Source organism: Centroberyx gerrardi, chromosome 6 (genome assembly GCF_048128805.1).
Source record: "Centroberyx gerrardi isolate f3 chromosome 6, fCenGer3.hap1.cur.20231027, whole genome shotgun sequence".
Classification (NCBI taxonomy): Eukaryota; Metazoa; Chordata; class Actinopteri; order Beryciformes; family Berycidae; genus Centroberyx; species Centroberyx gerrardi.
In genome coordinates this window covers 32,152,232-32,177,941 of record NC_136002.1, presented here as the reverse complement: position 1 = coordinate 32,177,941, position 25,710 = coordinate 32,152,232, and the positions used below count along the sequence as shown (strand labels likewise).

The window sequence follows — 25,710 nt, the reverse complement described above, 5'->3', positions numbered from 1 at the left end:
ACACAGCAATATATTCAGCTCTACTGTGTGTCTCTATGGCCAGCAGATGGAGCTGTTTTCTCACAATTCTCAACACCTGAATCCACTGAGCATCATTTTCATCTATCAGCATCCAGCAGGTCAAGAGAATAGAATAGAATAGAATAGAACAGAGCATTAGGTGTCATCAGATGCTGTTGAAAGCGTAGCGGCTCCTGCAGTTTGTAGGAGACTGTTGACAGGCTGTTTGAAGTGCAGCGCTCTTTTGATAAAGTTCATATCTTTAACTTTCAGAGTCTGTAAAAACATGGCTGTGCTGCGTTGAAACCAACGAGAATCAGAAGGCAGAGCTGTAAAGACACACAGACTGACTTCCTCCACTGCAGAAAGGCTGGAACACACTCAGCAGGACGGACACTTCCTTTTCCTCAACCACTTTTTGTCTTTATTCAGTTTTTTGAGTTACAAAGAACAAAAATCAAAACTGAGAAAATATAAAAATTCAGCTGTATAACACTGTTCTCTTTAAAAAGCCAATTTTAGTAGAAAAAGTAGAAAAGTTTTAGGTCTGAGCTCTTAAATGGGTTTCTTGGGCCCTGAGCTCATCAAGATCGGACCATGCAAACTTTTAATTCAAGAAAAATCTTCAACTAAAAAAATGAGAAAGTTGAAGTTACACAAGGTGTTTACAGGATAGAAGTGATAAGTAACAAAATGAATAATAACAAAATAAAGCAATACACAAATGAGTGTTGTAGATGTGTTTAGCATTTAGCTGACAGTCTTATCCAGACCTGGGTCGGACCAAAACCACCAGACCGTCTCCTCTCTCCTCTCCTGTGTGGTAAAGTCGGTGGAGGTTCGGACCGTCACAGCCAGTCAGTACAAACACTCATGAAGATGAACGATAGACTCTTTCAAATCTTTTCACAAGTTTGCTTTTCCTTCCCAAGTCTGCTGACTGAAGCTTCACACAACATCACAACACTAAGCTTACACATCTAAATCAATACATTTGAAGCACATAATGATCTATTGTACAGAGATTTAAAAAGAGAAACAAGCTTTCCAGCCTCAGATCTGCAGGCTGGTCTAAAAATCAAAGTTTCTCTGAAGGTAAAAGCCTCTTCTTCTGTTTTCAGTGTCTCTACCAACCAGTGGAAAGCCCTCCAGCTATGAGCTGCCAACATGTTGCTGCTGACCTGTGGAAACCTCTTATCTCCAAAACATCAACTTTTCAGGAGTTAAGAAAAGCAGCTTTGTTTTTAGCTTGACCACCATGCAGTTTTGAGTTTATCTAATTGGTTTAGAAAAGGTTTCATAAACTCAATGGTTGTAGAATTTTCTCAACCCATAGAGGAGCATGTGACACTTCAATTAAAATTAAAACAGGAAAATCACCAAACTGAGTTATGAGGTTTTTCCCCAACAGTGACAATATATGTTATATAGGAACAATATTTCAATTTGGCAGCCAAGCAAAATGACTAAATTGCTAAAATGACTTGTTACTTGCAGACGCAGCAAAAATAATTTCCTCAGGATCTTTATCACCAAGATTTGTAGACGAGCTTCTCTCCTCCCAGAGGAATGAATGGAGGCTGTAAACAGAGCAGGACTCCTGCTGTCTGTTGTCAAGCCTTCACCAACTGACATGGAGGTCAGTATATATGGTCTACCAAGGTGATGCACCACTGTTAATATGTTTGTTTTGCTCTGTACTTTCTGTTTTTACTCATTTCTTTATAGAGATTAGTATTTAATAGTTTCCTGTTGTTTTCTTCAGTTTCTGAATTGGACCCTGATGAATATAAATGTGACTCTTGTGTCTCTTTCTTCTTCACAATCCCTGAAGGCTTTCTCCACCTCTTCCACACCTCATATTGTAGATATTACTGTGACAATAAATGGACCTGAACTAATGGGAAAACTGATAAACTGAAAATAAATAAAATAAAAAAGTATTAAAGTCAGACTGAAATGACAATCTCAAAACAATTATCATCAATTTCTAAAACAGTATTTATGTCATAAGTATGTTTTTGTTCATTTCTGTCTTTGCTACACTCTAAACCAGGGGTCTCAAACTCAATTTACCTGGGGGCCGCTGAAGGCAGAGTCTGGGTGAGGCTGGGCCGCATCAGGTATTCCACAAGAAAAGCTTTGTTAAAAAAAATCCAATCTTCTCAAATGTCTTTATTTTTATTTTTTAACACAAAATAAGATTTAAACGTCTTTATTAACAGTTCTTTAACCTCAATGGGTTCTTCTGAATATGAATTGTCCTGAACATGAATGGAACATTGAAGAACATGAACTGTTCTTCTGAACATGGCTTTTCGGCTTTTTGAACGTCATTTCCGCTTCTTTTTCCTGTGACAGCAGCACGGCGGTCGGCGGATAATAGCCCGGTAGCAGTCTCCTTTGTTTTTGCGCTCGATGTTCATGTCTTTCATGATGACATGAACACCATGGCATTTGTAGATGGTAGAAAGTACCGGGATAGCGAGCGCAAAAAGGCGACTGCTCCCGGAGTGTTATCCGCCGTGCTGTTGTTACAGGAAAAAGAAGCGGAAATGACACCGTGCTGTTGTTGTTGTTGTAAACGTAGTCATAGAAACAAAAAAAACAAATGACATCATATAGAAATATATGTAGTGTTCATCGTGTGAGGCAATGCAAATAGCGCGATGCAAATAAAAAATAATGACCCACAAATAACGGTGCGACCCTATAATTGGTCCGGGTTACCGGGGACTGTTATCGCCGACGGACAGGTGTCGCTATGTGACTGCAGACTACATTAGGCTACATTGAGTTCCTTACTTTTCTTTTATCCCGCCGCGTACGCATCACTTTGATTTATTTTGTCAGAGAGAGACATATATACGTATAATGTCCCGCTGGGCAGCAACTTAAAAAACTTTTTTTTGGAAGTGTTGTGAACGCAGCGCGCTGGGACGAATGTCCGCGTGTGCCCAATAGAAACGAGGCAGCCAGCCAGGCACGGAAGAAAACTCTCCATGGCAACGCTGCTGTAACTTTCACTCATTGAGAAATGTTTCTCTGCTTGCATCAAGCCCGGTCGATGTCCCACCCCCGAGAGCCATATACCCCACCGTGATTGGTAGGTTCGTTCAGCTCCGCACACAATACTGTAAAGTGCCATCCATATAAAACTTGCGGGCCGCACTAACATTAAACTTTCATATTAAGGTGGGGGCCACAAAATATCGTCTCGCGGGCCGCGGCTTGATGCAAGCAGAGAAACATTTCTCAATAAGTGAAAGTTACAGCAGCGTTGCCATGGAGAGTTTTCTTCCGTGCCTGGCTGGCTGCCTCGTTTCTATTGGGCACACGCGGACATTCGTCCCAGCGCGCTGCGTTCACAACACTTCCAAAAAAAAGTTTTTTAAGTTGCTGCCCAGCGGGACATTATACGTATATATGTCTCTCTCTGACAAAATAAATCAAAGTGATGCGTACGCGGCGGGATAAAAGAAAAGTAAGGAACTCAATGTAGCCTAATGTAGTCTGCAGTCACATAGCGACACCTGTCCGTCGGCGATAACAGTCCCCGGTAACCCGGACCAATTATAGGGTCGCACCGTTATTTGTGGGTCATTATTTTTTATTTGCATCGTGCTATTTGCATTGCCTCACACGATGAACACTACATATATTTCTATATGATGTCATTTGTTTTTTTTGTTTCTATGACTACGTTTACAACAACAACAACAGCACGGTGTCATTTCCGCTTCTTTTTCCTGTAACAACAGCACGGCGGATAACACTCCGGGAGCAGTCGCCTTTTTGCGCTCGCTATCCCGGTACTTTCTACCATCTACAAATGCCATGGTGTTCATGTCATCATGAAAGACATGAACATCGAGCGCAAAAACAAAGGAGACTGCTACTGGGCTATTATCCGCCGACCGCCGTGCTGCTGTCACAGGAAAAAGAAGCGGAAATGACGTTCAAAAAGCCGAAAAGCCATGTTCAGAAGAACAGTTCATGTTCTTCAATGTTCCATTCATGTTCAGGACAATTCATATTCAGAAGAACCCATTGAGGTTAAAGAACTGTTAATAAAGACGTTTAAATCTTTTGTGTTAAAAAATAAAAATAAAGACATTTGAGAAGATTGGATTTTTTTTAACAAAGCTTTTCTTGTGGAATACCTGATGCGGCCCAGCCTCACCCAGACTCTGCCTCCAGCGGCCCCCAGGTAAATTGAGTTTGAGACCCCTGGTTTAGAGACTCTCAGTTTGACAGGGACTGTTGTCATGAATATTCACATCAAGGAGTCATAACTGTGATCTGATTTGCTGTGAGCCTTCACTGCTGACAGCTGATTGGCTGCATTTTAGTGATGCTGATGGACAGACATTCAACACCTGCATTACCACATGACAGACAGGGGGCGCTCTTTGTTTTCACACATTACAAACTGGGAGTTTTGGGAACGTCCATTACAGCAAAATGTCCTGACTTCCTTTTCAATGATCCTGTTCTTCCTGCTGTGATTTCAGTCTGACGTTAAAGGGAACAGCTCTGTCACTGTAAAATCCTTCACTAAGGTGATGGACGGTTGTGTGAAAGCTGAGCGATCCATCTGGAAGTGAGATGAGCTCCTTGGAGATCCTGCTCTGTTCCCTGGGCTCCTGCCTCTTCACCCGGCCCGCCTTCAGCACCGGAACCACCGAGGTTATAATAATCCAGCTCAATGTTCTCCTCTCTTCCTGGCTTCTGCCCCCTGGTGGCCTGGAGAGACACGACAGCAGCCATCTCTGTTACTGGATCACACCTCTCTTCTAGCTAAAAATATACAGTCTAACTACTTCATTTAACCCAATCCTCTACTGAATAAAGATGTTCAGTACCTTGCAGTAGAAACAGAGGGCAGTGACCAGCAACACCACAGTCAGCAGCACGACAACTAGTCTGATGGTGAGATCTGTTGGAGAGGCTGAAACAGATTCAGAATCATCACATCAGATCACCTGACATCATGAGAACAACAGCTCCCATTAAAGATAAAGTTCATGTTGCCTTAAAACCCTTAAAATCACTAAATGAAGGTCACTTTAACATCTCTGTTTGATTCAGTTCTTAGAGAATATGGTAATCTGATCCACTCTAAAGATTATATTGATGTTGTTGGACAAAAGCCACATATCTGCAGAAAGTCAGTTTTCAGGAATGAAGTAAAGCCTGCTGATTCTCTTACTAACTCTCATGTCTTGTTGAAATGATAAAATGGATTGTTAACACTGTCACATATTCCTGTTGGATTCAGCTTCAGATTCTCCTTCAGGTTACCTGAGACAGTGAGAGAGAGGGGCTGGCTCTCAGAGGAGAAGTTATGAGAGAAAACAGAGATGTGATAAACACAGCTGTAGATCCCTTGGTGGGCGTGGCCTGCAGCAGGAAACAGGAAGTGGGCAGAGTGATTGACAGCCGGCTGGGTGTGGTTGTGTGCTGTGTTGGAGGCGGTGGAGGTGAGGTGGAAGGAGCCTCCTGGGTACTGTGGCTGGATGGAGCAGCTGATGGTGAAGCTGGAGCCCCTGGACACCTGAAGCCCCTGCTGCTGGGCCTCGGAGACCCCGTCCATGGAGGGAGAGAGGGAGATGATTGGCTGAACCAGCAGATCTGTAAACAGATAGATGATGAAGACTTGAGAATACATGTTACCGATATCCTAATGCCTCCTTCCTCAGTGAGAAACTGACTGTTTTCTCCTCATCTGTTTTGTCAAAGTGATGAACGCTGATGGTTGAAAGGCGACAGGATTTGTCTGCTAGCAGCCACCGTACAAGACAGAGAACTGCTACATTCATATGTAATACAGAGGAGTCAGAGAGCAGCCTGTCCCTGTGGAAGCAGCTGAGGATGTGATGTCACTGTTCAGTGTTACCTGAGCAGATCAGCTCCAGGCTGGAAGAGATATTAGACGATTTCATCAGTAATACACACTCCCTCAGTGCAGACTCAGACCCATCACAGTGAGGTCGAATCCGCCATCCAGATCTTTTTGAGGAATCATTTCTCCTTTCTGTTGAAACAGCAGAGCCACAGTCCAGCTGTCTACACACTACAGCTGCTAACTTCAGCCTCCAGTCAGAGAACCGGTCATCCACTGGTTTCCAGTCTCCATGTTGTTTCACCTCCAGTCCACCAGCACAGCGGCTGGCTCCTCCCACCATCCTGACATCATCAGACTCTGAACAGAGACAAGAGAGTAATTAGTAAAACAAGTAAAGTCACTTTGATTAGAACAGAAATGAAGCCAAATCCAAGCTGCAGCTCCTCTTCTACCTGAGCAGGTGAGTCCAACAGCTTTGCCAGGTGAGCAGGTGTTTCTAGCTGAGCCTGAGCTTCCACAGTCCAGGAGAACGGACTCACTGCCTTCACACTGGAACTCTTCGGTCCACATCGGAGCCTCCACTTCTCCATAGAGCGCCCCCTGGAGGACCGAAGGAGCCCCACAGCCAAGCTCCCTACAGACCACCTCTGCATCCTGCTGGTCAAAGTCAGCTTCACACACTGAGGACCACGACTGGTTAGACTTCACTTCCAGTCTGCCTGAGCACAGACTAGTCCCATCCACCAGCCTCACAGACTCTGGAGAGAGAGAGAGAGAGAGAGAGAGAGAGAGAGAGAGAGACAGAGAGAGAGAGAGAGAAAGAGAGAATTTGAATTTAAAAAGACGTTTTTTCATAATTTAGTCACGCTATACAGTGTGATTGACCTATATCACAGAAGAGAGAAAACAAAAAAAAACACAAAAAACAAATAAATAACAAAATAAAGCAATAAATACAAGGAAAAAGATCAGAAATTCAGAGATAACAAGTCCTCAACACCCCAGATGTTCACAAAAGCATCAATATTATAAATAAACCAGTAAGTATAGGACGCAGGATGAAAAGATGTTGTAAAGACTCCTCCCTAGAACAGAAAGGACATCCCTCCCCTATACTGGGATCACTGACTGGCAGATGTTTGAGGATGCAGCTGATGGCAACATCAATGAATACACAGACTCTGTCACAGGCTATATTAGTAAGTGCATCGATGGCGCTGTTCAAAAAGCCACCGTCTGCATTTACCCCAACCAGAAACCCTGGGTCAGCTGGGAAATCCGCGCTAAACTCAGAGCGCGGACCACCGCCTTCAACTCAGGGGACCCTGACGCCTACAAAGCACCCAGATATGACCTCCAGAAGTCCATCAGGGATGCCAAGAGGGACTACAGAGCCAAAGTGGAGTCTAATTACAGATCTGACCCCAGACGCATGTGGAGTGGATTACGCTGCATCACGGACTACAAAAGGAAAAACAGGAGCATTGTTCAGCCCACCGCATCACTCCCGGATGAGCTCAACACCTTTTACGCTCGGTTCAATGTGGAAACACGTCGCCCGCCACGTGTCCACCTGTGGACAGGGAAGCTGCCACGTTGTCCCTAACAACGGACGACGTGAGACGGTCCTTTAAAAGTGTCAACCCCCGCAAAGCTCCGGGGCCGGAGGGCATCCCAGGCCGGGCTCTCAGGGCGTGCGCTGATCAACTGGCAGAGGTGTTCACCAACATCTTCAACCTCTCCCTGAGTCAGTCCATGGTCCCCACCTCCTTCAAAGCATCCACCATCGTTCCTGTCCCCAAGAAGCCGGCGGCCTCCTGTTTAAACGACTACCGCCCTGTTGCACTGACATCACTCATCATGAAGTGCTTCGAGCGGCTAGTCAAAACCCACATCTGCTCCTCCCTTTCTGACACCTTGGACTCTCTCCAGTTTGCATATAGACCAAACACGGCCACGGATGACGCCATCGGCATCGTCACACCGCGCTCACTCACCCGGACGAAGGGAATACATACGTGAGAATGCTTTTCATCGATTACGGCTCGGCATTCGATACCATCGTTCCCTCAAAACTCGTCACTAAGCTCGTCGATCTGGGACCGGACGCCCCCGTCTGTAGCCGGATCTTCGACTTCCTGACGGGCGGACCCCGGGCGGTGAGAATCGGCAGCCACGCCTCCTTCTCGTTGACCCTCAACACGGCGCGCCGCAGGGCCGTGTGCTCAGCCCCCTCCCGTACGCCCTGTTCACCTACGACTCTGTTGCCAAGCACGGTTCAGATGTCATCGTTAAGTTCGCCGACGACACGACCGTCCCGGGCCTCATCGCAGACAACGATGAGACGGTCTACAGAGAGGAGGTGAAGGCACTAACCAGCTGGTGCCAGGACAACAACCTCTCTCTCAACGTCAGTACAACAAAAGAGATGATCGTGGACTACAGGAGACAGCAGGGAGGTAGACACCTACCCATCCTCATTGGTGATGCCGTGGATGAAAGGATCAGCAGCTTCAAGTTCCTCGGAGTTCACATCTCAGAGGACTTCTCCTGGACCTTACACACAGACACCGTTGTCAAGAAAGCTCGCCAGCGGCTCTATTTCCTGAGGAGACTGAGGAAATCTGGTATGAACGCCAGCATCCTCACGAACTTCTACAGAAGCACCATGGAGAGCTTGCTGACCGGCTGCATCACAGTCCGGTACGGAAACTGTTCTGCCCACAGTCGCAAATCACTACAGAGAGTAGTGAAAGCGGCTCTATGACCAGAGAGTATAGTTGTCCAGAGAGTGGACAGCCCTGCCTGATTCCTCTCTGAACCCCCCCCACTTTAACCATACATGATGCCTCATTATACAACAAACCCAACCATGACAGAAAACCCTCCCCAAAACCAAAAGCCCTCAAAGTAGAAAACAAAAAACCATGGTCAACGCGGTCAAAAGCTTTCTGCTGGTCTAGAGACAAAATGCCAACATCAAGATTATACAGTTCACATACATCAAACAGATCTCTCATTAAAAAAGGGTTGTCCATAATAGATCTGTCTGGCACACAATATGACTGGTCTTTATGAATCAGCAAGTCTAAGTCGAAGTTTATCAATCTGGAAAAAAGTTTGTAGTCTGTGCATAAAAGTGCGACTGGCCTCCAGTTTTTAATTAGGGCCAGGTCTACTTTCTTAGGAAGGAGGGAGAGAACTGCACGCCGACAGGACACCGGAAGACGACCTGTCTGGGCACACTCCTGCAGCACCTCCCACAGGTCAGCAGCCAAACAGTCCCAGAAGCCTTTATAGAAGTCTACAGGTAATCCGTCCATGCCAGGAGCCCGACCGGGTGCCATCTGTCCCACAGCATCGGTGAGTTCCTCCAGGGAGATGTTAACATCCAGTTAGCTCGGTGTTCATCCGCCTGTCTGTCTCGCACACTGGAGGACCGCACCTCCTCTCCTCCTCGCCCGCTCCTTCCCTCTCCTGCCCCGGCCTCAGCTGGCTGAGCGCCGGCCTCTGAGCTCTCGGCAGCCCGTCTGTGAGGGCAGGCGAAGCGCTTATGCCCCACATCCCCGCACTCAGAACACTTCATGCTGCCTGTGCTTGCATACACCATGTAATGTCTCCTCATGTTTCACCCCGAATGACACCTCTAGTGGCTGAGTTGGTGAGTTTAGGAACATGAACACCTGTCTCCAGGTTTTTCATTCTTACACCCTAAGCCCACCGTTTTAAAACTACTCGCCATCTTGCCGAAGCGCTGATGCTCTCGCTCCAGCGCTTCGTTGGGGATAAACGGGGAGACACCAGATGGAAACCCAAGTGGACGGCACGGCCAGCGGGGAAACTTGAAGGTAAATATCATTCAGAAAAACGCCATTCTCAATCAATTGAGCAACGAGACGTTCCTCCTTCAGAAACACAACCACTGCTTTATTCATCCTTGAAGCATGGGACAGATTTTCATGGCCAACTACATCACCCACGGCGAGAAGGAGATCCTCCACCCCGACAACAAACAACACGAAACACCAACCAACACACCGATACAGAATAAACAATTACAGCATAAACATAAAACTATTGAAACTAAAGACAAATTACATAACAAGAAAGCAAGAAAAGGCTTTGAAACCAGCAGCAGCAATCGCTCTCACCAAACGCACTCTTACACACCCAACTCCCAGCATGCACAGCGAGAGAGAGAGAGAGCGAGAGAGACAGAGAAACAGAGAGAGACAGAATGAGAGAGAGAGAGAATTCTGAGGACTGCAGCTGAAAAGGTCAAGTGTCAATATTGATCTAGGTTCAGTTCTTATTTGTTGAAAGGATAATACCAGAATATTTTTATTATCTCTCATGAAAAGTGTAAATCCTCTGATGTATTTCCACAGTCAGAAGCTCCTACTGTCTGTTCTACTGCAGGTTTGAACTCATAGACTCCCATTGTTTTCCAAAATACATTAAAAAGCTCAGAGACAAACTGCTGCCTTGACTAACGTAATACATTATTATGTTAACAGCTCCACTATAGCAGTTAGGGGGGAGCTGCCTTGCTGAAGGGCACCACAGTAAAAGAGGGGGATTTGAACCAGTGAGCTTCCAGCAACAAGCCCACTTCTCTTCCCTTTAGGATGCCATTGTCCTGGATAACTTTACAGTTCAGTCCAATGTAAACCACTGACTGTCACTGTGACAGAGGAAGGAAGAGACTGGAAACATTACTGTCATAGTTGATGTCATTGATGGTGTTACCTGAGCAGGTGATCTGCAGGCTGGAAGAGGAAGAGTCAGACCCTGTTGATACACACTCCCTCAGTGTAGACCCAGACTGAAGACAGGAAGATATGATCCCCCATACAGATCTTTCTGAGGAATCATTTCTCCTTCCTGTTGAAACAGCAGAGCCACAGTCCAGCTGTCTACACACTACAGCTGCTGACTTCAGGCTCCAGTAAGAGTCATCCACTGGTTTCCAGTCTCCATGGTGTTTCACCTCCAGTCCACCAGCACAGCGGCTGGCTCCTCCCACCAACCTGACATCATCAGACTCTGAACAGAGACAAGAGAGTAATTAGTAAAAGAAGTAAAGTCACTTTGATTAGAACAGAAATGAAGCCAGATCCAAGCTGCAGCTCCTCTTCTACCTGAGCAGGTGAGTCCAACAGCTTTGCCAGGTGAGCAGGTGTTTCTAGCTGAGCCTGAGCTTCCACAGTCCAGGAGAACGGACTCACTGCCTTCACACTGGAACTCTTCGGTCCACATCGGAGCCTCCACTTCTCCATAGAGCGCCCCCTGGAGGACTGAAGGAGCCCCACAGCCAAGCTCCCTACAGACCACCTCTGCATCCTGCTGGTCAACGTCAGCTTCACACACTGAGGACCAGAACTGCTTAGACTTCACCTCCAGTCTGCCTGAGCACAGACTAGTCCCATCCACCAGCCTCACAGACTCTGGAGAGAGAGAGAGAGAGAGAGAGAGAGAGAGAGAGAGAGGGGGGGGGGGGGGGGGGGGGGGGGGAGAGAGAGAGAGAGAGACAGAGAGAGAGAGGGGGGGGAAGGAGAGAGAGAGAGAGAGAGAGAGAGAGTCAGGAAAAATTGGAAAACATTGGAAAAATGAAATTAAACAAATAAACAAGCTTAAGTGCTACCAAGCATTACATAGGGATTACAAATATGCAGAATATCTCACTGTGATTAAAGACCCCAAACAAAGGAAAATATGAACTATGTACAGACTGAGCGACCAGCAGCTGACCAGAGAGACAGGACGCCACAAACAAACATGGCTTCCCAGAGAAAGAAGAATCTGCCCAAACTGTAACTCAGAAGACATTGAAAGTGAAGAGCATTTCCTCATATTCTGCAAAAAATACGAGCATTTGAGAGATTAATTTTTTCCCAAAATCCAAGAAAAAACACCACATTTTAATAATCTTGAAAACCAAGAAAAAAATGTTTGTTCTCTTTGGAGAAAAGAGAGAAAACCTGGAAGTGACGGGCCGATGTGTCGCAGCATGCCATCACCTCCGAAACACCTGAACCCTGAATCCTGCCAAAACCACTTTATACTTTCATTCCTTTTCCTATTTTAACATTATCTTTTTATTGTTATGATCCCATTACTGCCATTACATTACAATTATTTACTGTTGTTGTGGTTATTGTTGTTTTTATAATCGTTATACTGTTTATTCATTATTGTAGCTGCAGTTTTTAGTTCCTTTGATAGCCTTGGCCTTACACATGGGTGAGAGTCATAGAATCCACATTTCCTGCGTTTTTACCCTTTTATTATACAAAGTTTTTCCACAATAGATGATGAGTCAATGATTTAAATAGACTCCAGAAGAATTAACTTAAACTTGACAATCCCGACCACGGTAAGAAAACCGTGTGGCTCCATGGCTCACAAAACTGAAACTAATTGTTCTCCTCCTCCAGCAGCCTACCTAATTAACGGTGCCCTATCTTTCTTAAAGGTCCCATATTATGAAAAACACGTTTTTCCTTGCCCATACACATATACTTTAGTCATCCTTCAACCTACCAACCCACAGAATGTGAGAAGTGAATGCCTCTGCATTGTTGCCCTGGCCTCCTTCCTGGGAAAACATGTGCTTCTACAAGCCGTTTTGATTTGGCTCCCCTTGTGACGTCCCAAGGGGAGCAATTTGCATATGCCGACCTCCGAGCTGGATAACCACTCCCACTCCCCTCTGCTCCTCTGTGCGCTTTCGGCCGCCATTGTTTTACTTCGCTACTTCGCTTAGAAGATATCAAAAGCAAGAGCAAAACATGCTAAATGTTGCGTTGTTGGCTTCAAGGCTGAACACAAAGCTCTACATTGCCTCCCAGCATCGGAAGATAAAAATATTGTTTTTACAATAACGTTCTGACTACAGTAAACTTAGTCCAAATTTGCATGTTTGTGCTAACCGCTTTACCTCGGACTGCTTCGTAAACGAGTGTCAATACAAAGCAGGATTTTCATCAAAACTGCTCCTGAAAGATGGATTTATCCCAACTGGATGTGGCCCAACAGCAAATGTGCAATCGGTAAGTGTCGCCACTTTGTGATAATATTTACAGTTGGGTACATTCAGCTAGGCTTGACAACATGTCCCGCTTTGCTAACGTGTGTAAAGTTATGTTCCATTTGCTTGTTTGCGACATTGTTCTCATGTTTATTTTTTAATACAGTCTATGGTGCTTTGTTGCTAAATACGTTGCCTTGTCTGGAGAGATGTGTCCGCTAACGTAGCTTGAGAATGAGAAATGGATAAGGTAGTTCATGGTATTTCAGTCCGATTAGCATCGGGTAGCGATTTAGCTCCAGTCTGATGAGAGAGAGTTTGATGCGGGCCTGTGAATACGAGGAAGCCTGTTAGCCACAACGACAACAGTTAGCAATAGGGGCAAAAACATGTGCAGCTAGAGTCGGTTGTAGGCTACCTCAGCCGGCCAAAACGAGCACCTCGTCTCGTTAACCCGGTGCCGTTAGGACACATGTACTATAATCAACGTTAGGGGCTAGTTGAAGCAAGCTAATCTAGCGTTAGCGCTAGCGCGTTAGCGTTGGCGCTAGCTAAGGTTAGCTCCTCTGGCTCACTTTGCGGACACATCTCTGTACACGAGACAACCGCTTGTCATCATGAATATTTCACTTCTAACACCAAATGAATGGATGGTTGATGAGATGTAACATTTCACGTTCTTCTCTTTGCACCTAGTCTTGTAAGTCTAGTCTTGTAATCAGCTAGGGTTGTGGCAACCTAGAAAACCTAGAAAACCTGAACGATGACAAGAAATACTACCTCTCTGGAGGTTATAATGTCCTATTTTCCTTGACTGTGGAGGAGACATTTAGAATCAACTACATAGTAATTATTGAGGCTGTAGTTTGTGGTAATGTAGTTTTGGATTGCAGAGATTTCAGAGTTGGCTCTTCAGCTGTCCCCTTTGTTCCTCCACAACCTAGCCTGACCTCCCCACCTATCAAGAGACCATCCAGGAGACCCGTCTTGACCTAACAGAGGAGGAAGAGGAGGATGAGGAGGACCCTGGGTCTGCTTAGCCGACCCCGAGCCAACTTTCAGTATGTTTACCAACACATTTTTATTGCACACACAAAACTTTGTAAATATGAAAATTAAATAAATATACAAATGTCATAAAGTATAAACTATAGTATAAAGTAATCTATAAATGAAAATTGCAAATTTGCTTCACACTAGTATGTGATGTACACTCTTGTAATGGAACTGATGATTTCTGTGTTTCCGTTACTCCACAGATTACGTCGATGAGTTGATGGACCTCATCTTTGATCACGTCTTCCAGGACCCTGCACCTTATGTGAGCCAGGTTTTCATGATCCCCGTCCCAGAAGACCCGTGCGCCCAGTCTGACAGGCCAGCCAAGGAGGACGTCATTGCAGCCACATGTCTCGGTTCAATCAAGAGGCAGTCTGAACCCGACGTAGCTGGCAGCATCATGGAGCTCACAGCATATGCACAGCATCACACACACTGGTATCACTACTCTGACCTAGAAAGCCCCAGCACTAGCTGACAAAGGATCTGTAGGCTAGACACTGAGAAGAGGGTACACATACTGTCAATATATTTCATTTGAATACTTAGTCTCTTCTTTTGTTGTTTTGGTTATCTGGCATGAGGTCAGGTTGTAGTTGGGTGTTTTCCACGAATACATAACAGATAACTAAAAACATCAAATTATAAATCATTTTTGTGATTGATACTGCACTACTTTACTACACTGCAGTAACTGCTACAGTGGAACACTCCCCTGTGTAAACTCACAGATGTAGATTTTGTAACATAACAGCACCCCATTATGGTCCTGCAGCAGTGTTATGTTTTTACATGTGCCTTTTTTATGCCTTTTCTATAATAAAATAATTTTATTCTGTATGAACAGTCAAGTGTTGTGGTTACTTGTAAGACACTTCATGGAATAACATTACAGCAGCTATCCAAGTAGCCAGCTAAAAGCTACCGACACCTACTGTGTTGACTAGACAGCCTCAAACCACTGGCACTGGTGAACGTCAGGCTAAAAATGAATCAAACAAACCATACGGTACAGTTACCGTGCGAGACACTCCGGCAGGTAACGTTAGATATCCTTTTTATGGGATATAAATTTGTCCGCTATGGCTATCCAGAAAGACAACATAGCCGACGCAACCACATACACACGCACGGTAAGAAAGTACAAAAACAGTGAAATTTCAACCTACCGTTCAGAGACATCCTGCTGTAACCGTGTCTGTAAAACTTCGGCAGTTGCCTCCTCTTGTTCAGTTGACAGATTCCTTCTCAAACATGTACGGTTTTACATGTTGTGTCACGGAGTTTTCTTCTACAAGGAGCTGCCATGCTGGTTTTGGGTTTTTTCGGCGTCTGCACCCTCCCCCCTCACCCAGCCGATCAGGCGGCCAATCAGAGCAGCGCCTCATTATCATAGCAGCCCCGCCCACTCAGAACAGCGCATAGTTAATGAGGGGAGAAACTGAGAGGATGGAGAGGCTCCACAGAGCCTGGATTTGTGTGTTTTTTTGCAACAGAATTCGTAACCTTGTTTTAAAGACCACTGAGAAATGTTTTAAACAGCTAAAAAGAGCATAATATGGGACCTTTAAAGCAACAGTCCACCTTAAGGCTGCTGCTCCCACTGATTCCACACTGTCCCAAAACAACACAAATTCTGGTGAACAAAATTCCAAATCTTAGCCACAAATATATATGCCTAAATAACATAACATAACATTATAATTCTAACATTACACAGAGTATATCCTCCACACAGCAAATATTCCACACACCACATGCAAAACCCAATGTCCATGTCTTGGCTCCCACAATTATCCTTCCTACTCTCATTATTACTATCAATTATTATTATTGTTCCTGTTTGATGTACCATTTGTTTTTGTTCTTGTTTTTTCTTTTTGCAATTTAAATGCTTTAGCAACACATACATATGTCATGCTAATAAAGCTTATTGAATTGAATTGAGAGTCAGAGAGAGAGAGAGAGAGAGAACGAGCGAGAGAGAGAGACAGAGAAACAGAGAGAGACAGAATGAGAGAGAGAGAGAATTCTGAGGACTGCAGCTGAAAAGGTCAAGTGTCAATATTGATCTAGGTTCAGTTCTTATTTGTTGAAAGGATAATACCAGAATATTTTTTTCCTGTCTCCATTATCTCTCATGAAAAGTCTAAATCCTCTGATGTATTTCCACAGTCAGAAGCTCCTACTGTCTGTTCTACTGCAGGTTTGAACTCATAGACTCCCATTGTTTTCCAAAATACATTAAAAAGCTCAGAGACAAACTGCTGCCTTGACTAACGTAATACATTATTATGTTAACAGCTCCACTATAGCAGTTAGGGGGGAGCTGCCTTGCTGAAGGGCACCACAGTAAAAGAGGGGGATTTGAACCAGTGAGCTTCCAGCAACAAGCCCACTTCTCTTCCCTTTAGGATGCCATTGTCCTGGATAACTTTACAGTTCAGTCCAATGTAAACCACTGACTGTCACTGTGACAGAGGAAGGAAGAGACTGGAAACATTACTGTCATAGTTGATGTCATTGATGGTGTTACCTGAGCAGGTGATCTGCAGGCTGGAAGAGGAAGAGGCAGACCTTGTTGATACACACTCCCTCAGTGTAGACCCAGACTGAAGACAGGAAGATCTGATCCACCATACAGATCTTTCTGAGGAATCCTCTCTCCTTTCTGTTGAAACAGCAGAGCCACAGTCCAGCTGTCTACACACTACAGCTGCTGACGTCAGGTTCCACTCAGAGAACCAGTCAGTCACTGGTTTCCAGTCTCCATGTTGTTTCATCTCCAGTCCACCAGCACAGCGGCTGGCTCCTCCCACCAACCTGACATCATCAGACTCTGAACAGAGACAAGAGAGTAATTATTAAAAGAAGTAATTTGATTTTAAATAGACAGCTGTTTCAGCCAATTCTCCATTTCTGTTTCTTTTCTCTATTTACCTGTTGAATTGTGTTTTTCTTCAGCCTGGAGTCCTGAGCAGAAAAAGCAGAAAATAAATGAGTTTCATGATGTGATGACTTGTTTTCTCATGTCATTGTCATGACTCATTGTCCATGTCACTGTCCAGTCCACTGTTTGTCCCGGCAGCTGTCGCACGCTCAGCCGTCCCTCTGGGACTCGGCCCGCCCGAGGTTTCTAACAGTTTTTCCAAGTTTTTCTTGGGAGTTTTTCCTTGTATGCTTCGAGGGTCTAAGGCTGGTGGTGCTGGGTAGGTTAGGATATGTACAATAGGTGGGCTTGCTGTGTCTTGCTCTAACTTGCTATTGTGTGTCTTGTGTTTGTTTTGCTTCCATAAGTTTGTGTTACATCATTTTGTTCTATGATTGATTGTTAAATCTGTTGATCAGTTAGATCTAGGTCGGCTCTTTCTCTGTAAAGTCCTTTGAGACAGGCTTGTGATGAAGGTTATAGAAATAAATGAACTTGAACTGAAATCAGAGCCGTGGACAAACTAAACACTCAAGGAGTACTGGAGGATTTTCCAGCAGCTCTGAGGTTTGAAAACTAAACCATCTCAATTACAATGTGTCACCCCTCTATTTCGGCTTGACCACAGCAGACTTTTAGCTAGCTGCATTTCACTCGAAGTAGCACCATGAAAATTCAATTTAGTAACTCAAATGCAGTCACAAAACGTGGCCACACTATTTATGTCACTTTATATGCACTTTGATTTAGACTGGAGTAAGGTTTTCTAATTTAATATGTAGAAACACTGCGGAGCTGTTTTCACTACATACCAGTCTGGAATCGTCAGCAGGCAAAAGGGGCGAGCTGAGCGATTCCGGTTACTATGGTTACCACCACTCCCCACGTGAGGGCGCTTGAACGAAACAAATTAAAAAGGCCTTGCATAAAATAATACAGGATATGAAAACATTTCCACAAAGAAATAAAAATAGCAAAAATAAATTAATGAATACTAGAATGAATTTTGACGAACTTCAACAATTTTTAACAATCCTGTTACAAATGCACAGAGATTATGGACTGAACTCAGTTGTAAAGGTCACTTAAATCACCTATCCATAATTTGACTAGTTAAATATAAATAATGAGATGAAATCGGGAGATCGTGTGTTTTGGCTTTCACTGAGACATGGCTGGACTCCGCGGTGCCTGACTGCTGTCTCACCAGCCGGTTTCTCCATCCACCGCCAGGACAGAACAGCGGACTCTGGTAAGAGCAGAGGTGGAGGGGTTTGCTTTACGGTCAACTCTCGGTGGGGCACGGATGTAGCAGTATTGGCAACATATTGCTCACCTGACCTCGAGCTCTTAGCCATTAAAGTCAGACCTTTTTATCTGCCCTCTGAATTCAGCTCAGTCATCCTTACAGCAGTCTACATCCCACCACAGGCGGATAAGACGTGCGCGCTAGACGAGCTGTATGGAGTTATCAGTGGTCTAGAGAATGTGCGCCCGGAGGCTGCTCTCATTGTTGTAGGCGACTTCAACAGAGCCAACATGAAAAAAGTGCTCCCGAAATACTACCAGCACATTCGCTTTCCCACTCGTGGTGACCAGACTCTGGATCATTGTTATACTGCATTCCGGGACAGTTACAAACCCCTCCCCCGCCCGGCTTTTGGTAAAGCCGATCACACCTCCATCCTACTGCTGCCTGCATACAAACAGACTAAAACAGGTCAAACCAGTTCAACAAGCAGTTCTGAAGTGGGGTGACGAGCCGGTCGCCACACTGCAGGGTTGCTTTGAAACGAACCGACTGGCCGATGTTCCGGGAAGCAGCTGACGGTGACATCAATGAATATACAGACTCTGTCTCTGGCTATATCTGTAAATGCATCGATGACATCGTCCCGAGAATCAACATACGGACATTCCCCAACCAGAAACCCTGGGCTAATGGTGATGTCCGTGCTAAGCCAAGAGGGACTACAGGGACAAAGTTATGATGTGTTGCACAGGTTGCGCATGTGTCCATGTGTTGTGATGCACTTATGTGTGTTGCTTGTATTTTTACTGTGTATGTCTTTATGTGTTAACTTGTGAAGCACTTTGTGACACTCATCTTGAAAGGTGCTATACAAATAAAAGTTTACTTACTTACTTACTTACAAAGTGGAATCTACCTATCATTGCTCTGACCCCAGATGCATGTGGAGTGGATTACGCTCTATCACGGACTACACAGGGAGAAGCAACGGTGATGTTCAGCTTTCCACCTCATTAGCAGACGAGCTCAACACCTTCTACGCTCGTTTTGAGGCGAACAACACCACCCCTGCTGTGCGGTCAACTGAGGGCCTGGACCATGGCATGCTAACTGTAACTGTAACCGACTTGAGGATATCACCTCAGATCCAGGGCGCATGCTCATGCGGCGACCGGCAGTGGGTTTTTTCGGCGTCCTATGTTTTATGTTTTTAGTGAGTTTGTGCGTGTTTTTTTATTCTTGAATGCCTATGATCGTCATGAACAAGTGCTTTTAGACATTTTACTATTGATCTGCAGTGATGGAGCTTTTAATTATCGCTGCCTTGTGGACTTTGATCAACTTAACTCTCGTCTGCAGCGGGCTCACACTTCATTCGCCGAGGATACAATATACTAGAGACTTCCTGCTGCAATGGGATACACAGAATCGAATTACCGGGCTAACGCTAGATCTTCAGTTGCCTGACTTCATTCGAAGGGATTACAACAAAACTCCGATCTGTGATCATTTGAGTGGAGTTAAGAAAAGGAAGCGGGGGAAAAGAGGAGGTGTCAGACTAAAGACTAAAGGCCCTGACACACCAGGCCGACGGTCGGCTGTCGGTCAATGTCGGGCCGTCGGTAAGCGTCTGTGTCCCTAGTTTTTGCGGTGTGTCCCGCACCGTCGGCACTAGTCGGACCCCTGTCGGCGGCTTTTCGGCCGATTGAGCATGTTGAATCGGCGGCGGAGCCCGTCGGTGAGAGAGATCACTCTGATTGGCACGAGAAGAGAAACGGAAGTGACGAAAGCAAGCAAACGACGATTGCAACTTCTTATCAGACATATTCTCGATTAGAAGTAGTGAAGCCGTCTGTGATGAGCGAGAGTGGTGTGAAAATGGTAAGCAAACGCTGCTTTGTTTACGGTTTGTATATCCGCAGTCCTAGGTCTTCCGGTTTCCCTTTTTGAATGACGAATACAGACTACCGCCACCTGCTGGTATGGAGAGTTATTTCCCCTCACGCAGGCACAGAACGTACGTGCTAGTTGGCCGTTGGCTGTAGTCTTTAAGGTGTGTTCAAGTGCAACTTTTTGGACCAGACACAGGCGACGTGAGGCGACGCAACAGTCGGCCTTCGTCGCCGCTGGTTCTTTGATGTCGGTTTGGTGTGTCAGGGCCTTAAGGAAACAGCAGCTCACCCGTATTCCCCTGCCCTCCCTGGTTATAGGAAACATCCAGTCCTTACGGAATAAACTTGATGAGCTACAAGGAAATGTTCGATTCCTCCGGGACTACAGAAACAGTTGCGTCATGGCATTCATGGAGTCTTGGCTTACCGAGCAGGACTCGGATAGCGATCTGTCTATAGATGGATTTGGTACTCCACTTCGCCGGGATCGGAAAGCTGAGGTAACAGGAAAATCTCGTGGAGGGGGCGTGCGCCTCTATGTCAGTAAGCGCTACTGTAGCTCTGTGACTGTCAGAGAAAGACTCTGCTCACCTGATGTTGAACTTCTATCGGTGTCGCTCTGTCCATTCTATTTACCCCATGAATTCTCACAAATATTCATAACAACTGTGTATATTCACCCAAAAGCAAACCCTGCTACTGCCACGAGCACTGTATTTGATGTAGTGCAAAAACTACAGTCCATTTCATCCGAAGCACCAAATCTCATACTTGGAGATTTTAATCATGTGTCCCTAAAAAAGTCTTTGACAAACTTTTACCAATATGTAACTTGTCCAACCAGGCAGAATAAGACGTTAGATCTCTGCTATGGTACAGTTAAGGGAGCATATAAATCAATCCCCCTGCCTCCCTTAGGTTCTGCCGACCACAACTGTGTGCTTCTTCTCCCTACATATAAAACTGTCCTAAAGAGAGAAAAAATCCAGACCAAAGAGGTTAAAATCTGGTCTGAGGAATGCACTGCTTGTCTCCAGGGATGCTCTGACTGCACTGACTGGGAGATGTTCAAGGACTCTTGCAAGGACACTGATGAACTCACTGATGTAATCTGTTCTTATGTTACTTTTTGCGAGAGTATGATCATTCCCACCAAAAAGATTAAGGTTTACCCCAATAACAAACCTTGGATGTCTAAAGCAGTTAAGTCTAGTCTACAGAAGAAGAAGCTGTCCTTCAGTCAAGGAGGAGCTTCTGAAATAGATGCAGCCAAAAGGGAGGTGAAAGTGGAAATCCTAAGGGCTAAACAAAAGTATAAAACTAAAGTAGAGAGCAAACTGGCTGAGAGGAACCTTGCCTCAGCTTGGTCTGGCATGAAAACAATCGCAGGCATACAGCAAAGCAAGAACAGAACCAACATTACTATGGATGGCTTTAGGTCAAATAACGAATTTGCCAACGCTCTTAATAAATTCTACCTGAGATTTGATCAGTTTGACTTTAGAGATGAAGTCGAGGGACTTAGATGTAAACTTACTTAATATCAGTGGCAATTTACTGAAGTCTTGTGCAAGGCAATTAAGTTCTATCTTCTATAATATTTTCAGTATGTCTCTGAACCTACAATGTGTACCTAACCTGTGGAAGCAGGCTGTGACTTCAGGCCGGTCGCCCTCACTTCTCTTGTAATGAAAACCTTTGAAAAGCTTGTGAAGTCAGAGCTTGCAAGGGAAACCGAGCATGCACTATTTACCTATAGGGCACACAGATGAGTTGAGGATGCTACAACCTCTACTTAACCTTTTGTTTAAACACCTAGAGGGGAATAAAACCCATGCTAGATTGTTATTTATTGACTTTTCTTCAGCCTTTAACACCATCCAACCCCACATTTTAGCCATGAGGCTGACAAAGCATTTTGAGTTGAGTCACAATCTGGTGGGTTGGATATTGGATTTTCTGATAAACAGAACACAAAGAGTGAAGGTAAACGGCATTTTATCAGATTCATTATGTTCTTCTACTGGCTCACCCCAGGGCTGTGTTCTCTCACCCTTACTTTATATTCTGTACACAAACATGTGCCAAAGTAAGCATGAGAACAGGACCATATTGAAATTTGCAGATGATACAGTCATTGTGAGTCTGCTACACGATAATGAGTCCAGCGATGGCCCAGTTATTGATGAGTTTGTCACTTGGTGTGACAAATCTTTCTTGGAGCTAAACATAGTACATTATCGGGCTTTTATTGAATCAATCTTGTCTTTTTCCCTTGTGTCATGGTTTGGTAACCTGTCTCTGCAAAACAAAAATTCTCTAAACCAAATTGTCAAGTGGGCTAGTAAGCTTACAGGTGAGTCTCAACTCAACCTGTCAGTTCTTTACTCCACACAGCCGCAGCGTAAGGCGAGCTCTATTCTTCCAGACTGTTCCCGTCCTTTACAGAGCGAAGTCCAGCTCCTTCGCTCCGGCCGTCGGTTTGTGGCCCCGAGGTGGAGAACAACAACAACAAAACCATACAGAAATACTTTTGTACCTGCAGCCGTTGCACTACTAAACAAAGCACGAGATGATGCACTTCACCCATGCATGGCACTTTAAGCTTTTGAGGGAGTGTGTGTGTGTGTGTGTGTAGAAGCACTTTGTCATGACCTTCTTAGGAGTTTTTATATTTTACTACTATTCTGAAATTATAATGATACTTGTTTTAAAGTATTTGTTTTGATGTCTTATGAATCTATATTGCTGTGATGTCTTGTTTTTAACTTTGGATTGCTGAATCTCCCGTGTGCACAACAAATTTACCCTTGGGTACTAATAAAGAAACCTTGACCTTGACCTTGACCTCGATATCATTCAAAAAGGTCCGCGGTGAGAATCGGCAATCACACCTCCCCCCCGCTGCCCCCCCAGGGCTGCATGCTGAGCCCCCTCCTCTATTCCCTGTTCACCCACGACTGTGTTGCAAAGCACCGCTCCAGCTGAGCTCTCTTATCACAGAATCTGTCACACACACACTTGTGTGCACACATACACACACACACTCTCTCTCACACACACTCTCTCTCTCGCTCTCTCTCACACACACACACGCACACACACATACATACACACACACATACACCCACACATACACGCACACACACACACACACACATAAATACATACATGCATACACACATACACATATATATACGCACGCTCACACACACGCACACACACACACACACACACACATAAATACATACATGCATACACACATACACATACATATACGCACGCACACACACACACACACACACACACAGCCTCTCTCTCTAACAGTGAAGTTGGACCAGTTGATAACAGTTTTTTTTCCAATGGTTACAAGCCTGTCTCAATGCTAGACTCACTTTTTCAAAACTCTTCACACTGTCAGCACAACAGAAGTCTCTGCGGACCAAACTGTGACGACTCTTGCCTCGCTTTAACACAAAATGCATCGGTTTAACACAAAAGACATTCAGCGACCACAGCTTTCCAAATTCTTGAATTCTTTTCTCTCTCAGAGTCGACCAGCAGCAGAAGCATGTGTATCTGCAGCCCGTTCTGCACATGCTCACATACTCTGTTCAAAACTTACATTTACGTTCAAAACCTAACATGCATTCAAGTGGACAGCAATTTGCCATCCCATTCCATTGAAATACATTCAAAATCCTAAAAAAAAGATGGTTATGGAGACAAATAATGAAAAATTATTGATTGAAATTATGTAAATGAGACCAACCACAGGTGATTCCCATCTCAGTCCCATCTCATTACCACCTGTACAGCAGGTGTGATGTGGAGGAAAACATGTGGCCAAACATGTTTTGTTTTTTTGTTTTGTTTTTTGATCAAACTATTACAGTACTGACTTTTGTTTTCCTTACAGCAATTTTCATTTACTCTAGTTTATTTTTGAATGACTTTATGGCAAAACAAAAGCACATTGAAGCTTTTCCTGTTGTCCTGTTGCATTCCTATGACTTGTTCCTGTAGTATACTGTAGTACATTCTATACAGAGGTACCATTCTTACTGTATTTTGTAATGGGAACTTTGTTTACTGTAAAATAAGACAATGTACACATTTCTTATACATTTCACACATCATCATTAAATCAGAGTCCTACCTGAGCTGCAGAGCAACATGAACAGCATCAATATGGGATCCATATCCAGTCAGTCAGGAGTCTGAACCAGCCTGTCTGTCTGAACCAGCCTGTCGGTCTGAACCAGCCTGTCTGTCTGAACCAGCCTGTCTGTCTGAACCAGCCTGTCGGTCTGAACCAGCCTGTCTGTCTGAACCAGCCTGTCTGACTGAACCAGCCTGTCGGTCTGAACCAGCCTGTCTGTCTGAACCAGCCTGTCTGACTGAACCAGCCTGTCTGTCTGAACCAGCCTGTCTGTCTGAACCAGCCTGTCTGTCTGAACCAGCCTGTCGGTCTGAACCAGCCTGTCTGTCACTCGGTGTCTCTTCTTCTGTCTTTCTGTTTTCCACTCAGCTCTCCTCTGCTAGTCAGATGTGTCGTTTCCTCTCCATCCTTTATCTCCTCATCAGCTTCATGTTTCTCTCTAACATCAGTATGGACAGGAAGCTGCTAGCAGTAACCACAGTGACTTCCTGTAGCTTCATGATGTCTCCAACATCTAAAGTCCACTGTCCATCATAACTGTGCACCCCCCCCCCCCCCACCGCCACCCCCACCACACCCCCACCCCCACCACACACACAATGACTATCAAATCATTGAGGATATGTTTTAGAAAATCCAAACTAGTGTCAGACCCCAGTGTAAATCCTTCCATTTATTTGTATTGGGATGTTGAGTGATGCTTATCCTAGTTCCTGCTTTGAGCAACATGAGCTGTTTGTGGTTTGGTTTAGGTAACGCAACTCTACAGCAGTGCAGTGATGCTGATGGGGTTTATTCCAGGTTACATTACTGCTGTTTGGTGTTAGTAAAGACCACAGACTGATAGTACTAATGCTACTACTACTATTACTACTCATAATACAGTATAGGTGGTAATGAGATGGGACTGAGATGGGAATCACCTGTGGTTGGTCTCATTTACATAATTTCAATCAATAATTTTTCACTATTTGTCTCCATAACCATCTTTTTTTTTTTAGGATTTTGAATGTATTTCAATGGAATGGGATGGCAAATTGCTGTCCACTTGAATGCATGTTAGGTTTTGAACGTAAATGTAAGTTTTGAACAGAGTATGTGAGCATGTGCAGAACGGGCTGCAGATACACATGCTTCTGCTGCTGGTCGACTCTGAGAGAGAAAAGAATTCAAGAATTTGGAAAGCTGTGGTCGCTGAATGTCTTTTGTGTTAAACCGATGCATTTTGTGTTAAAGCGAGGCAAGAGTCGTCACAGTTTGGTCCGCAGAGACTTCTGTTGTGCTGACAGTGTGAAGAGTTTTGAAAAAGTGAGTCTAGCATTGAGACAGGCTTGTAACCATTGTAAAAAAAAACTGCAATAATAATAATAATGATAATAATAATGATAAGAAGAAGAAGAAGAAGAAGAAGAAGACTCATCATCATCATAATAGTAATAGTAATAATAAGGAAAGGATATTTCCATGTGATCAGAATTAGATCATTACTCTGGATCAGGAAATACTCCAAATGAAGTACTCATACTTGTACTCTATTT

The 25,710-nt window shown here is 44.6% G+C and overlaps 1 protein-coding gene across 1 annotated transcript; it reads right to left on the bottom strand.

Moving 5' to 3' along the window:
* Positions 1 to 4,263: 4,263 nt before the first annotated feature.
* On the bottom strand, positions 4,264 to 24,287 carry LOC139914248 (scavenger receptor cysteine-rich type 1 protein M130-like). Its single transcript, XM_078284218.1, has 13 exons — positions 24,170 to 24,287; positions 16,878 to 16,910; positions 16,474 to 16,776; positions 10,990 to 11,295; positions 10,598 to 10,894; positions 9,294 to 9,378; positions 7,952 to 8,109; positions 6,301 to 6,606; positions 5,900 to 6,205; positions 5,548 to 5,634; positions 5,305 to 5,463; positions 4,866 to 4,951; positions 4,264 to 4,746 (listed from the first exon to the last, which is right to left on the bottom strand). The coding sequence occupies exons 1-13, from the start codon at positions 24,210 to 24,212 to the stop codon at positions 4,558 to 4,560; spliced, it is 2,358 nt and encodes a 785-aa protein (XP_078140344.1). The 5' UTR covers positions 24,213 to 24,287; the 3' UTR covers positions 4,264 to 4,557.
* Between the last annotated feature and the right edge of the window lie 1,423 nt (positions 24,288 to 25,710).